The sequence below is a fragment of the Physella acuta genome, unplaced genomic scaffold (assembly GCF_028476545.2).
Source record: "Physella acuta isolate Inbredline_101_S28 unplaced genomic scaffold, ASM2847654v3 ptg000875l, whole genome shotgun sequence".
Taxonomy (NCBI): domain Eukaryota; kingdom Metazoa; phylum Mollusca; class Gastropoda; family Physidae; genus Physella; species Physella acuta.
Window position 1 is genome coordinate 340,770 of NW_026732392.1, and position 14,231 is coordinate 355,000.

Below are 14,231 nucleotides of genomic sequence, written 5' to 3' on the forward strand. Positions count from 1 at the left end.
TGACAAATAGGCTCCCGTCATTTTGGCTCCCGACATATAGTCTCCCGTCATTTAGTTTTTTCCACAAAACGGCCCCCGTCATTACGACTCCCGACAAATAGGCTCCCGCCATTTAGTTTCTCCACAAAACGGCCCCCGTCATTACGACTCCCGACAAATAGGCTAGCGTCATTTTGGCTCCCGACAAAAAGGCTCCTGTCAATTTGGCTCCAGAAAAAAGGACCACTGACACAGTGGCGTAGCTACCGTAAAGCTAGCGTAAGCAAGGCATGGGGGCCCAAGGCACATAGGGGCCCTTTTCCCTCATAAAAAATTAAAACTTTTACAATGGAATTTTAATATTTGTTACATATAAAAAAAATTTAAAAAGAAAAAGGTTAAAAGTTTCAAAAAGCCCCCCCCCCCCCACCGTTTCGGCAGTGGGATTCAGTGTTTGTGGGTCAAACAGAGCCCAATCGTTATAATAACACTACAGGCTATATCACTTTGTCGTGCAAGACATTGAGAGAATCAGCCTATAAATAAACTGTTTAGCAGTAGTAGCAGAGGCGTAGCGACCCCACCCGGCGCCCGGGGACAAACTTTTCGATTTGCACCCCACCCCCCCCCCCTCGAGATTTCGATTTGCACCCCCCCCCCCTCAAACTTTCGATTTGCACCCCCCCCCTGGAGATTTTGATTTGCACCCCCCCCTGGAGATTTTGATTTGCACCCCCCCCCCCCTCGATATTTTTATTTGCACACCCCCCCCCCCCCCCTCAAACTTTCAATTTGCACCCCCCTCAACCTTTCAATTTATTTTTCCAACCCATTTTGGCGCCCCCTAAGCTCGGCGCCCGGGGACATATGTCCCCCCCGCCCCACCCCTCGCTACGCTACTGAGTAGTAGGCAAGCATAATAATATAGTATAAATACAAAATCAGGACATATAAAATACAAAATGTTGCCTTCAGAATATTTATATATTAAAAAATATCCATCGTAAGTAGAAGTTGATCTCTTCGTTTAACTCCTCTGTAGCCTAACGCAGAGGCGTAGCGAAGGCGAGGTGGGGGGTGCGGACCGCAACGGGTGACACCATTTAGGGGGGGGGGGGGTGACACCAAAGGCAAAAAATTGTAAAATTTATAGAATGAAATGCCATTTTCCAGATCCATTAGTTAAAGTTAAATAGTCTTCTAAGTACAAATCGAAAATTATATCAAGAGGGGGGGGGGGTGTGACACCACGACGTAATCGTAAACTATAAAGAAAACAATGCTACATCCAACTGTATTATAAACAGACTGTAGATAAACATCGTTACTATTAAGTCAGCAGTGATTAAAGCTTAAACACGTACGTGTACCAGTATGTGGCATATATATAAATTTTAGGCCTATGTAGGCCGACACACACACACACACACACATATATATATATATATATATATATATATATATATATATATATATATATATATATATATATATATATATATATATATATATATATGCTTTGTTTCCTGGGAGGGGGTGACAATACGAAGTGCCGCACCGGGTGAGACCCGACCTAGCGACGCCACTGGCCTAACGGCTGACGAAGGGGCCCACTGATAATTTTTGCATAGGGGCCCAAAAATCCTAGCTACGCCACTGCACTGACAATACCGTTTCTGTAGAGACTAATCTCCCGGCAAAGCGGTCTCATTGAATATGACATCTGCCAGTGGGACCCCTTCATCAATATTCTTTAGTTAGCTTATCCAACACTCTTATGTAATACAACGTATGCATCTCTTGTTCGGCAGGCCTTATTTTTATATTAGTTTATCTATTATAAAATATAGTATGTTTTAATTTAAGGGTCATCTATCTATGACATCCATACTTGAGTCGGTTATAGGCTGTTCCAACTCAGTGTGTGGGGAGAAGAGTCCACGCTGTACCTTCCTAACTGCAATATGCTTGTACAGGGGCGTAGCGAAAGGGGGGGGGGGTGCGGACCGCACTGGGTGACACCATTTAGGGGGGTGAAACAAAGGCAAAAAATAGCAAAATATATAGAGAAAAAGTTGAGGGGGTGAGGGTGCAAATCGAAAGTTTGGGGGGGGGGGGTGCAAATCGAAAACTTGAAAGTTTGTCCCCGGGAAGGGTCGCAACGCCTCTGGGGGGGGGGGGGTGACACCATTAAGTGCCGCACCGGGTGACACCCGACCTCGCTACGCCACTGTGCTTGTAGGTTATCAAAACAAAATGCTGTTATCATGTTAACATCATGTATATCATACATTTACACTTCTGTGCTCGCTTTTAAGCAACAGATCTTTTCTGTTGTAAATTAAACATTTTCAAAACTTTAGAATTGGTGGAATTTAGCTGTTAAGGGCTCGATTTGTTTGTGAATTAATGTTGGTTCATGAAAAAATAATTTCATTCGGGCATTAAAAAGAGGTTATGGTGGTATTGGAGGTAGGACCCAATGGTTACTTTTATGCCAATAGTGGTCATATCATTCATTTTTCTGGAGCCAATATGTCGGGAGTCATTTTGTCAAAAGGCAATATGTCGGGAGCCCAATTGCCGGGAGCCAATATGTCGGGAGCCCATTTGTCGGTAGCCAAAATGTCGTGAGCCCATTTGCCGGGAGCCCATTTGTCTTGAGCCCTTATGTCGGGAGCCAATATGTCGGGAGCCGCTTTGTCGGGAGCCAATATGTCCTGAGCCTATTTGTCAGGGGTTAATATGTCGGGAGTCCATTTGTCGGGAGCCTAAATATCGGGAGCCCATTTGTCGGGAGCCTATATGTCGCAAGTCAATATGACGGGAGCCCATTTGACGGGAGCCAATAAGTCGGGGCCCTTTTGACGGGGCTATTTTGACGGGGTCGGTTTGTCGGGAGTCGATTTGACGGGGTCGTATTAACGGGGCCGTTTTGACGGGGCCGATTTGTCCCGGGCCGTTTTGACAGGGCACCATTATTATATAACATTACGTGGGATGGCAACTCGGAATATAGACATGATTTTTAATTACTGAAACTTTTAAAAATAGAATAGAATCTCGTAGAAAAAAGAACTGCGCACCAAGTGAATGCCAAATAAAGATGTGCATAATAGTGCGCAATATTATTAATAGTTTATGAATTCACATGCGTTTTTTGAGAAATATGAAATAGCGTAAATTACTACTTCCGATCAACGGAAATTACTCAAAATTTGACTGACGGTAGAGAATTAGATAATTTACTTACATGTGAAATTATATTTATCTATCTAAAATAGTACTCAAGTTATAGGCTTTTGAAAAATTCAAAGTAGAAAAAGTACCACTTCCGGTTATCGGAAATTGCGCAAAAGTTGAAACGAATCTACGATTTTGATAAAATACTTATATATGAAATTTCATCAACCTAGCTGTAACGGTACTCAAGTGATCGTGTTTACACACACACAGACACACACACACAGACACACACACACACAGACACACAGACATACGGACAAGATAGCAAAAATATGTTTTTCCGTATCAGTGAGGTATAAAACGTCGAAATTTGTGAAAATCTCGATTTTTTTTTTGCACGATTACAAGACTTTCTCTATACTTCGTATATAATTAAAAATTATGCTACTCGTGTTTTGGTTATTCAGTTATTTTGATTTATTGATTTATTATAGTTTTGCTGATGTCACCTAGAAAAAAATGTATTTTGATTAAAATTCCGAACACCTAAGTACTCGTTGTTAGTTACATAAGGGCAGCGACCAGTCCCGGGAGTCAATTTGACGTTTCGACGGTTGTCGAACATTGTAGGTTCGACAACAATTAGAGATAGTGATCTTTAGACAAACAACAGTTATCTAACTTCTATTAAAAAAAATAAAGTGTGTAAATATCAGACCCAGTCATTTAGTGCGAGCCTGTACATAATATCTTAGTTAAAAATAAAACAAATTTCAAAAAGAGAGCAATCAAAAGATTTATTATATTTTTATTTTATTTTGGTGAAACTCTGGAAAAAAAATATTAATAGCAAAAGATCCGAAAATGCTTTAAAAGGTTCCAGTAAACTGCTTTCATCTTTTTGTTTTGTATGTTACAATAAGAATTCATTAACTTAAAATTTCATTTTATGCAGTTCAAATAAATTAATATGATTTTTTTTTAACTACACCTAGTCAATGTAAAATAATTCCTGCAGATTTTAAACAAATGAAGAATTTAACGTAAATGTGTGTATGGTATATGTATATCTCAGTACACTATCACGCGAAATAACGTAACACATAAAATAATGTGTTGTCAGATATCGCACAACGTGTTAAATAATTTTATAACCAACATACAACTGCAAGCAACACAAAAGTGAAAAATATGTTCATCTTGACGTCGGTAGAGGAGTTTCTGTCTTCTTCTGTTGATATACGAGTGGCTGTTAATAACATAACATAATTAATTTAACATCATTATTTTATTTTCTAAATATAAATCTAAAAAGAATAGCAAACGAACATACAAACATACAAATATGTATGCATGCATACAAACATATATACATGCATGCATTTCTGAACAAAGCAAATAATTGTTAACAACAGTTTTTGTCTTCATGAAGTATTAATGTATAACTCCTTGGTTAAAACAATAATGTTTTTCAACGTACCTTCGCCAGTATTTATTGCAGATGCTTCAGTAGCTGTAACACTGTTATCTGTAATTTATTTATTACACAACGAATTTAAATTGTGTTAAACCTTTAAATACGATTTCTGAACAAAACAAATAATTGTTAATAATAGTTTTATGTTTCAAGAAGTATTATTGTACAGCACTTTGGTTGAGGTTAAAACTAATGTGTGTGTCAAAGTATTTTTGCAGGAAATAATACTGGTGATTTAGTAGTTGTAACACTGTTATCTATAATTTATTTTATAAAGGATATAGTATCGTCTTTAAACTTTAATTCTGATATATAATTAAAAAGATTGATCGTTTCCAATAGGGGGTGTTCTATAAAAATACAATATATATTATTTTGGTTACCAAAAACTTAATTGTCAACCTACCATTCTGAGCATTTTTTTCTTGTGCTTTACTAGCCGAACCAAAATCACCTGTAATGTAATAGACAGCATTTTTTAAATGTAATTTGACTTTTTAATTATTATTTCTAAAACAATATATTAGTTGTCATTATAGTGAGTTTCTTCAGGAAGTATAATTGTATATTCTTTTAATTACTCTAACTGTACTGTACTCGTCTACTTATCTATGCCAACTTTCATCTTTGGTTCAATAATAGCCGAATAGTTTTTTAATTGTGTTGTAATACACTACGCTTTTAACTTTTTTTCGAAATGCTTAAATATTTTTTTCTAAAGAAAACAAATGTTTATTTACTTTATATATTAATCTTGAAAGTGTAATATGTATATTTGTTTGATAACTACGACTGTACATGACAACTTACTTCAATCAGCATTGTTCGATTATGGGGTAGAAAACGAATAACTAAAAAGATATATGTTTTACACAACGATTTTAAATTGTGTTAAACATTTAAATACGATTTCTGAACAAAGCAAATTATTCTTTTCAATAACTATTTGCTTCAAAATATATTATTGTAAAACTCTTTGGTTAAAACAAATGTTTTTGTCAATAGTTTTATGCTTCATTTAGTATTATTGTATAACACTTTGTTTAAGGTTAAAACAAATGTATAATTTGTCAGCGTATTTTTGTCAGTATTTAGTGCTTGTGATTTAGTAGTTGTAACAGTGTTATCTATAATTTATTTTATAAAAGATTTAGTTTTGTCTTCAAACATTAAATGCGATATATAATTGAAATGATAGGTCGTTTCCAATAGGGGATGTTCTATAAAAATACAATGTATATTACTTTGATAACCGCATTTTTAATTTTCAACTTACCATTCTGAGCATTGTTTGGTGGTGCTGTACTATCCGAACGAAAATCACCTGTAATGTAATAGACAGCATTTTTTCAAATTTGATTTTTAATTACTATTTTATGCAGATGCTTCAATACTTGTAACACTGTTATCTGTAAATTATTTATTGCACAACCAGTTTAAATTGTGTTAAACCTTTAAATACGATTTCTGAACATAGCAAACTATTGTTAACAACAGTTTGTTTCTTCATGAAGTGTTATTGTATGACTAATTAGTTAAAACAATAATGTTTGTCAACGTACCTTCACCAGTATTTAATGCAGATGCTTCAGTAGCTGTAACACTGTTATCTGTAATTTATTTATTACACAACGAATTTAAATTGTGTTAAACCTTTAAATACGATTTCTGAACATAGCAAACTGTTGTTAACAATAGTTTTATGCTTCATTTAGTATTATTGTATAACACTTTGTTTAAGGTTAAAACAAATGTATAATTTGTCAGCGTATTTTTGTCAGTATTTAGTGCTTGTGATTTAGTAGTTGTAACAGTGTTATCTATAATTTATTTTATAAAAGATTTAGTTTTGTCTTCAAACATTAAATGCGATATATAATTGAAATGATAGGTCGTTTCCAATAGGGGATGTTCTATAAAAATACAATGTATATTACTTTGATAACCACATTTTTAATTTTCAACTTACCATTCTGAGCATTGTTTGGTGGTGCTGTACTATCCGAACGAAAATCACCTGTAATGTAATAGACAGCATTTTTTCAAATTTGATTTTTAATTATTATTTTATGCAGATGCTTCAGTACTTGTAACACTGTTATCTGTAAATTATTTATTGCACAACCAGTTTAAATTGTGTTAAACCTTTAAATACGATTTCTGAACAAAGCAAATAATTGTTAACAACAGTTTGTTTCTTCATGAAGTGTTATTGTATGACTAATTAGTTAAAACAATAATGTTTGTCAACGTACCTTCACCAGTATTTAATGCAGATGCTTCAGTAGCTGTAACACTGTTATCTGTAATTTATTTATTACACAACGAATTTAAATTGTGTTAAACCTTTAAATACGATTTCTGAACATAGCAAACTATTGTTAACAATAGTTTTATGCTTCATTTAGTATTATTGTATAACACTTTGTTTAAGGTTAAAACAAATGTATAATTTGTCAGCGTATTTTTGTCAGTATTTAGTGCTTGTGATTTAGTAGTTGTAACAGTGTTATCTATAATTTATTTTATACAAGATTTAGTTTTGTCTTCAAACATTAAATGCGATATATAATTGAAATGATAGGTCGTTTCCAATAGGGGATGTTCTATAAAAATACAATGTATATTACTTTGATAACCACATTTTTAATTTTCAACTTACCATTCTGAGCATTGTTTGGTGGTGCTGTACTATCCGAACGAAAATCACCTGTAATGTAATAGACAGCATTTTTTCAAATTTGATTTTTAATTACTATTTTATGCAGATGCTTCAATACTTGTAACACTGTTATCTGTAAATTATTTATTGCACAACCAGTTTAAATTGTGTTAAACCTTTAAATACGATTTCTGAACAAAGCAAATAATTGTTAACAACAGTTTGTTTCTTCATGAAGTGTTATTGTATGACTACTTAGTTAAAACAATAATGTTTGTCAACGTACCTTCACCAGTATTTAATGCAGATGCTTCAGTAGCTGTAACACTGTTATCTGTAATTTATTTATTACACAACGAATTTAAATTGTGTTAAACCTTTAAATACGATTTCTGAACATAGCAAACTATTGTTAACAATAGTTTTATGCTTCATTTAGTATTATTGTATAGCACTTTGTTTAAGGTTAAAACAAATGTATAATTTGTCAGCGTATTTTTGTCAGTATTTATTGCTTGTGATTTAGTAGTTGTAACAGTGTTATCTATAATTTATTTTATAAAAGATTTAGTTTTGTCTTCAAACATTAAATGCGATATATAATTGAAATGATAGGTCGTTTCCAATAGGGGATGTTCTATAAAAATACAATGTATATTACTTTGATAACCACAGTTTTAATTTTCAACTTACCATTCTGAGCATTGTTTGGTGGTGCTGTACTATCCGAACGAAAATCACCTGTAATGTAATAGACAGCATTTTTTCAAATTTGATTTTTTATTATTATTTATGCAGATGCTTCAGTACTTGTAACACTGTTATCTGTAAATTATTTATTGCACAACCAGTTTAAATTGTGTTAAACCTTTAAATACGATTTCTGAACAAAGCAAATAATTGTTAACAACAGTTTGTTTCTTCATGAAGTGTTATTGTATGACTAATTAGTTAAAACAATAATGTTTGTCAACGTACCTTCACCAGTATTTAATGCAGATGCTTCAGTAGCTGTAACACTGTTATCTGTAATTTATTTATTACACAACGAATTTAAATTGTGTTAAACCTTTAAATACGATTTCTGAACATAGTAAAATATTGTTAACAATAGTTTTATGCTTCATTTAGTATTATTGTATAATACTTTGTTTAAGGTTAAAACAAATGTATAATTTGTCAGCATATTTTTGTCAGTATTTAGTGCTTGTGATTTAGTAGTTGTAACACTGTTATCTATAATTTATTTTATAAAAGATTTAGTTTTGTCTTCAAACATTAAATGCGATATATAATTGAAATGATAGGTCGTTTCCAATAGGGGATTTTCTATAAAAATACAATGTATATTACTTTGATAACCACATTTTTAATTTTCAAATTAACCATTCTGAGCATTGTTTGGTGGTGCTGTACTATCCGAACGAAAATCACCTGTAATGTAATAGACAGCATTTTTTCAAATTTGATTTTTAATTATTATTTTATTCAGATGCTTCAGTACTTGTAACACTGTTATCTGTAAATTATTTATAGCACAACCAGTTTAAATTGTGTTAAACCTTTAAATACGATTTCTGAACAAAGCAAATAATTGTTAACAACAGTTTGTTTCTTCATGAAGTGTTATTGTATGACTAATTAGTTAAATCAATAATGTTTGTCAACGAACCTTCACCAGTATTTAATGCAGATGCTTCAGTAGCTGTAACACTGTTATCTGTAATTTATTTATTACACAACGAATTTAAATTGTGTTAAACCTTTAAATACGATTTCTGAACATAGCAAACTATTGTTAACAATAGTTTTATGCTTCATTTAGTATTATTGTATAACACTTTGTTTAAGGTTAAAACAAATGTATAATTTGTCAGCGTATTTTTGTCAGTATTTAGTGCTTGTGATTTAGTAGTTGTAACACTGTTATCTATAATTTATTTTATAAAAGATTTAGTTTTGTCTTCAAACATTAAATGCGATATATAATTGAAATGATAGGTCGTTTCCAATAGGGGATATTCTATAAAAATACAATGTATATTACTTTGATAACCACATTTTTAATTTTCAACTTACCATTCTGAGCATTGTTTGGTGGTGCTGTACTATCCGAACGAAAATCACCTGTAATGTAATAGACAGCATTTTTTCAAATTTGATTTTTAATTATTATTTTATGCAGATGCTTCAGTACTTGTAACACTGTTATCTGTAAATTATTTATTGCACAACCAGTTTAAATTGTGTTAAACCTTTAAATACGGTTTCTGAACAAAGCAAATAATTGTTAACAACAGTTTGTTTCTTCATGAAGTGTTATTGTATGACTAATTAGTTAAAACAATAATGTTTGTCAACGTACCTTCACCAGTATTTAATGCAGATGCTTCAGTAGCTGTAACACTGTTATCTGTAATTTATTTATTACACAACGAATTTAAATTGTGTTAAACCTTTAAATACGATTTCTGAACATAGCAAACTATTTTTATCCAAAGTTTTATGCTTCATTAAGTATTATTGTATAACACTTTGTTTAAGGTTAAAACAAATGTATAATTTGTCAGCGTATTTTTGCTAGTATTTAATGCTTGTGATTTAGTAGTTGTAACACTATAATTTTTTTTATAAAAGATTTAGTTTTGTCTTCAAATCTGTAATTTATTTATTACACAACGAATTTATATTGTGTTAAACCAAAATCACCTGTAATGTAATAGACAGTATTTTATCAAATGTTATTTAATTTTTTAAATTATTATTTCTAAAACAAGAAATTAGTTGTTATTATAGTGAGTTGCTTCAGGAAGTGTAATTGTATATTCCTTTGGTTACTATAACTGTACTTCTCAACTTACCTTTATCTTCACTCTTTGTTTGTTCAGTACTATAATCGTTTTGACTTGTCATTTACAATTTCTTAAAACAGCAAATGTTATTTTACTCAAGTGTTTGCCGGAATAATTATAATAAGTATATTACTTATTCACTTACCTTTGCCAGCATTAATTGTTGGCGCTGCAGTAGTCGAAATTCTATCATCTGTCGTCTAACCATAACGTGAGATGGGACTAGATTTCACTTACCAAACATTAAACAAAAGACGATAATGAGAATCTGTCGCAGCAACATTATAATAGGGCTGTCAAACTCGAATTGACTTGATAAAAGTTGGCTGATCACGTGATTCCAAAGTAACTTGTTTTCCTATTTGTGATGCAGTAGCTAGAGGGGATACAATATTGTAATTAATTAAACTATTTGATTAAACTATAACATATAAGTTGATTGCAAAGCCTTCATAATACATATCAATATGCAACTAGGTGTTTGTTTTGTCGTATAGTTTTGAGTGATGATTTGACAACAGTAAACTATTGCCTATTAATTTTGAATTTAGCACACTTTCCACACATCTGATGGGTTCAAGGAACGGTGTAATCGACACAAATTGGCATCCGTTTAGACATAGGATCTGATGAAAGGAATCCAGAGTAGTTCTTTCATTTGAATATTCCACTCCGGATGATTTTGGAAATCTCTCTCAAATGGGTGAAAGAGTAAGTATAACTGTCGTGTCATGTTGGTAATAGGGTAAAAGTAAAAATAAGCGAAAGCTAAATAAACCTAAAAGGAAACGTAAACGTAAGTTTTTAAATGTGAGAGTATGTGCAAGTGTGAGTGAAATTTGAAGTGATAATGTTACTATTATAATGTTAAGATGGAGATGGAGATGGAGATAAACATGGAGATGGAGGTGGAGGTGGAAGTGGAGATGGAGATGGAGATGGTGGTGGAGGTGGAGGTGGAGATTGAGATGGAGATGGAGATGGAGATGGAGATGGAGATGGAGATGGAGATGGAGATGGAGGTGGAGATGGAGATGTAAGTTGATGTGGAGATGGAGATGGAGATGGAGATGGAGATGGAGATAGAAGTTGAGGTGGAGATGGAGATGGAGATGGAGATGGAGATGGAGATGGAGGTGGAGGTGGAAGTTGAGGTGGAGATGGAGTTGGAAATGGAGATGGAGATGGAGATGGAGATGGAGATGGAAATGGAGGTTGAGGTGGAGATGGAGTTGGAAATGGAGATGGAGGAGATGGAGATGGAGATGGAGATGGAGATGGAGGTGGAGGTGGAGGTGGAAGTGGAGGTGGAGATGGAGATGGAGATGGAGATGGAGATGGAGATGGAGAAGGAGATGGAGATGGAGATGGAGATGGAGATGGAGATGGAGATGGAAGTTTAGGTTGAGATGGAGATGGAGATGGAGATGGAGATGGAGATGGAGATGGAGATAGAGATGGAGATGGAAGTTTAGGTTGAGATGGAGATGGAGATGGAGATGGAGATGGAGATGGAGATGGAGATGGAGATGGAGATGGAGATGGAGATGGAGATGGAGGAGATGGAAATGGAGATGGAGATGGAGATGGAGATGGAGATGGAGGAGATGGAGATGGAGATGGAGATGGAGATGGAGGTGGAGATGGAGATGGAGATGGAGATGGAAGTTGAGGTGGAGATGGAGATGGAGATGGAGATAAACATGGAGATGGAGATGTAAGTTGATGTGGAGATGGAGATGGAGATGGAGATGGAGATGGAGATGGAGATAGAAGTTGAGGTGGAGATGGAGATGGAGATGGAGATGGAGATGGAGGTGGAGGTGGAGGTGGAGTTGGAAATGGAGATGGAGATGGAGGAGATGGAGATGGAGATGGAGATGGAGATGGAAGTTGAGGTGGAGATGGAGATGGAGATGGAGATGGAGATGGAGATGGAGATGGAGATGGAGATGGAGATGGAGATGGAGATGGAGATGGAGATGGAAATGGAGATGGAGTTGGAAATGGAGATGGAGATGGAGATGGAGATGGAGATTGAGATGGAGATGGAGGTGGAGATGGAGATGGAGATGGAAGTTGAGGTGGAGATGGAGATGGAGATGGAGATGGAGATGGAGATGGAGATGGAGATGGAGATGGAGATGGAGATCGAGGTGGAGATGGAGATGGAGATGGAGATGGAGGTTGAGGTGGAGATGGAGTTGGAAATGGAGATGGAGATGGAGATGGAGATGGAGATGGAGATGGAGATCGAGGTGGAGATGGAGATGGAGGTTGAGGTGGAGATGGAGATGGAGATGGAGATGGAGATGGAGATGGAGATGGAGATGGAAGTTTAGGTTGAGATGGAGATGGAGATGGAGATGGAGATGGAGATAGAGATGGAGATGGAAGTTTAGGTTGAGATGGAGATGGAGATGGAGATGGAGATGGAGATGGAGATGGAGATGGAGATGGAGATGGAGGAGATGGAAATGGAGATGGAGATGGAGATGGAGATGGAGATGGAGGAGATGGAGATGGAGATTGAGATGGAGATGGAGGTGGAGATGGAGATGGAGATGGAGATGGAAGTTGAGGTGGAGATGGAGATGGAGATGGAGATAAACATGGAGATGGAGATGTAAGTTGATGTGGAGATGGAGATGGAGATGGAGATGGAGATGGAGATAGAAGTTGAGGTGGAGATGGAGATGGAGATGGAGATGGAGATGGAGGTGGAGGTGGAGGTGGAGTTGGAAATGGAGATGGAGATGGAGGAGATGGAGATGGAGATGGAGATGGAGATGGAAGTTGAGGTGGAGATGGAGATGGAGATGGAGATGGAGATGGAGATGGAGATGGAGATGGAGATGGAGATGGAGATGGAGATGGAAATGGAGATGGAGTTGGAAATGGAGATGGAGATGGAGATGGAGATGGAGATTGAGATGGAGATGGAGGTGGAGATGGAGATGGAGATGGAAGTTGAGGTGGAGATGGAGATGGAGATGGAGATGGAGATGGAGATGGAGATGGAGATGGAGATGGAGATGGAGATCGAGGTGGAGATGGAGATGGAGATGGAGGTTGAGGTGGAGATGGAGTTGGAAATGGAGATGGAGATGGAGATGGAGATGGAGATGGAGATGGAGATGGAGATCGAGGTGGAGATGGAGATGGAGATGGAGATGGAGATGGAGGTTGAGGTGGAGATGGAGATGGAGATGGAGATGGAGATGGAGATGGAGATGGAGATGGAGATGGAGATGGAGGTTGAAGTGGAGATGGAGTTGGAAATGGAGATGGAGATGGAGATGGAGATGGAGATGGAGATGGAGATGGAGATGGAGGAGATGGAGATGGAGGAGATGGAGATGGAGGAGATGGAGATGGAGGAGATGGAGATGGAGATGGAGATGGAGATGGAGATGGAGATGGAGATGGAGATGGCGATGGAGGTGCAGATGGAGATGGAGGTGGAGATGGAGATGGAGATGGAGATGGAGGAGATGGAGATGGAGATGGAGGTGGAGATGGAGATGGAGATGGAGGAGATGGAGATGGAGGAGATGGAGATGGAGGAGATGGAGATGGAGATGGAGATGGAGATGGAGATGGAGATCGAGGTGGAGATGGAGATAAACATGGAGATGGAGATGGAACTTGAGGTGGAGATTGAGATGGAGATGGAGATGGAGATGGAGATGGAGATGGAAGTTTAGGTTGAGATGGAGATGGAGATGGAGATGGAGATGGAGATGGAGATGGAGATAGAGATGGAGATGGAAGTTTAGGTTGAGATGGAGATGGAGATGGAGATGGAGATGGAGATGGAGATGGAGATGGAGGAGATGGAAATGGAGATGGAGATGGAGATGGAGATGGAGATGGAGGAGATGGAGATGGAGATGGAGATGGAGATGGAGGTGGAGATGGAGATGGAGATGGAGATGGAAGTTGAGGTGGAGATGGAGATGGAGATGGAGATAAACATGGAGATGGAGATGTAAGTTGATGTGGAGATGGAGATGGAGATGGAGATGGAGATGGAGATAGAAGTTGAGGTGGAGATGGAGATGGAGATGGAGAT

The 14,231-nt window shown here is 36.3% G+C and overlaps 1 protein-coding gene across 10 annotated transcripts in view; it reads right to left on the reverse strand.

The window, feature by feature from the left end:
* Nucleotides 1-3,947: 3,947 nt before the first annotated feature.
* The window catches only part of LOC131952533 (levansucrase), a 24,589-nt gene continuing 14,305 nt past the window's right edge, over nt 3,948-14,231 (reverse strand). For 2 of the 10 annotated variants that reach the window (XM_059315245.1, XM_059315246.1), the window contains exons 2-17: nt 10,394-10,532; nt 9,670-9,717; nt 9,384-9,431; nt 8,977-9,024; nt 8,691-8,738; nt 8,283-8,330; nt 7,998-8,045; nt 7,591-7,638; nt 7,305-7,352; nt 6,898-6,945; nt 6,612-6,659; nt 6,205-6,252; nt 5,919-5,966; nt 5,049-5,096; nt 4,646-4,693; nt 3,948-4,414 (exon numbers count right to left, since the gene is read on the reverse strand). In XM_059315245.1, the coding sequence (XP_059171228.1) occupies nt 4,314-4,414; nt 4,646-4,693; nt 5,049-5,096; nt 5,919-5,966; nt 6,205-6,252; nt 6,612-6,659; nt 6,898-6,945; nt 7,305-7,352; nt 7,591-7,638; nt 7,998-8,045; nt 8,283-8,330; nt 8,691-8,738; nt 8,977-9,024; nt 9,384-9,431; nt 9,670-9,717; nt 10,394-10,439 (819 nt within the window). In that variant the 5' untranslated portion in view covers nt 10,440-10,532 and the 3' untranslated portion in view covers nt 3,948-4,313. The remainder of the gene's footprint in view (nt 4,415-4,645; nt 4,694-5,048; nt 5,097-5,918; nt 5,967-6,204; nt 6,253-6,611; nt 6,660-6,897; nt 6,946-7,304; nt 7,353-7,590; nt 7,639-7,997; nt 8,046-8,282; nt 8,331-8,690; nt 8,739-8,976; nt 9,025-9,383; nt 9,432-9,669; nt 9,718-10,393; nt 10,533-14,231) is intronic. The other 8 variants (XM_059315247.1, XM_059315250.1, XM_059315251.1 and 5 more) reach the window with 8 other exon arrangements.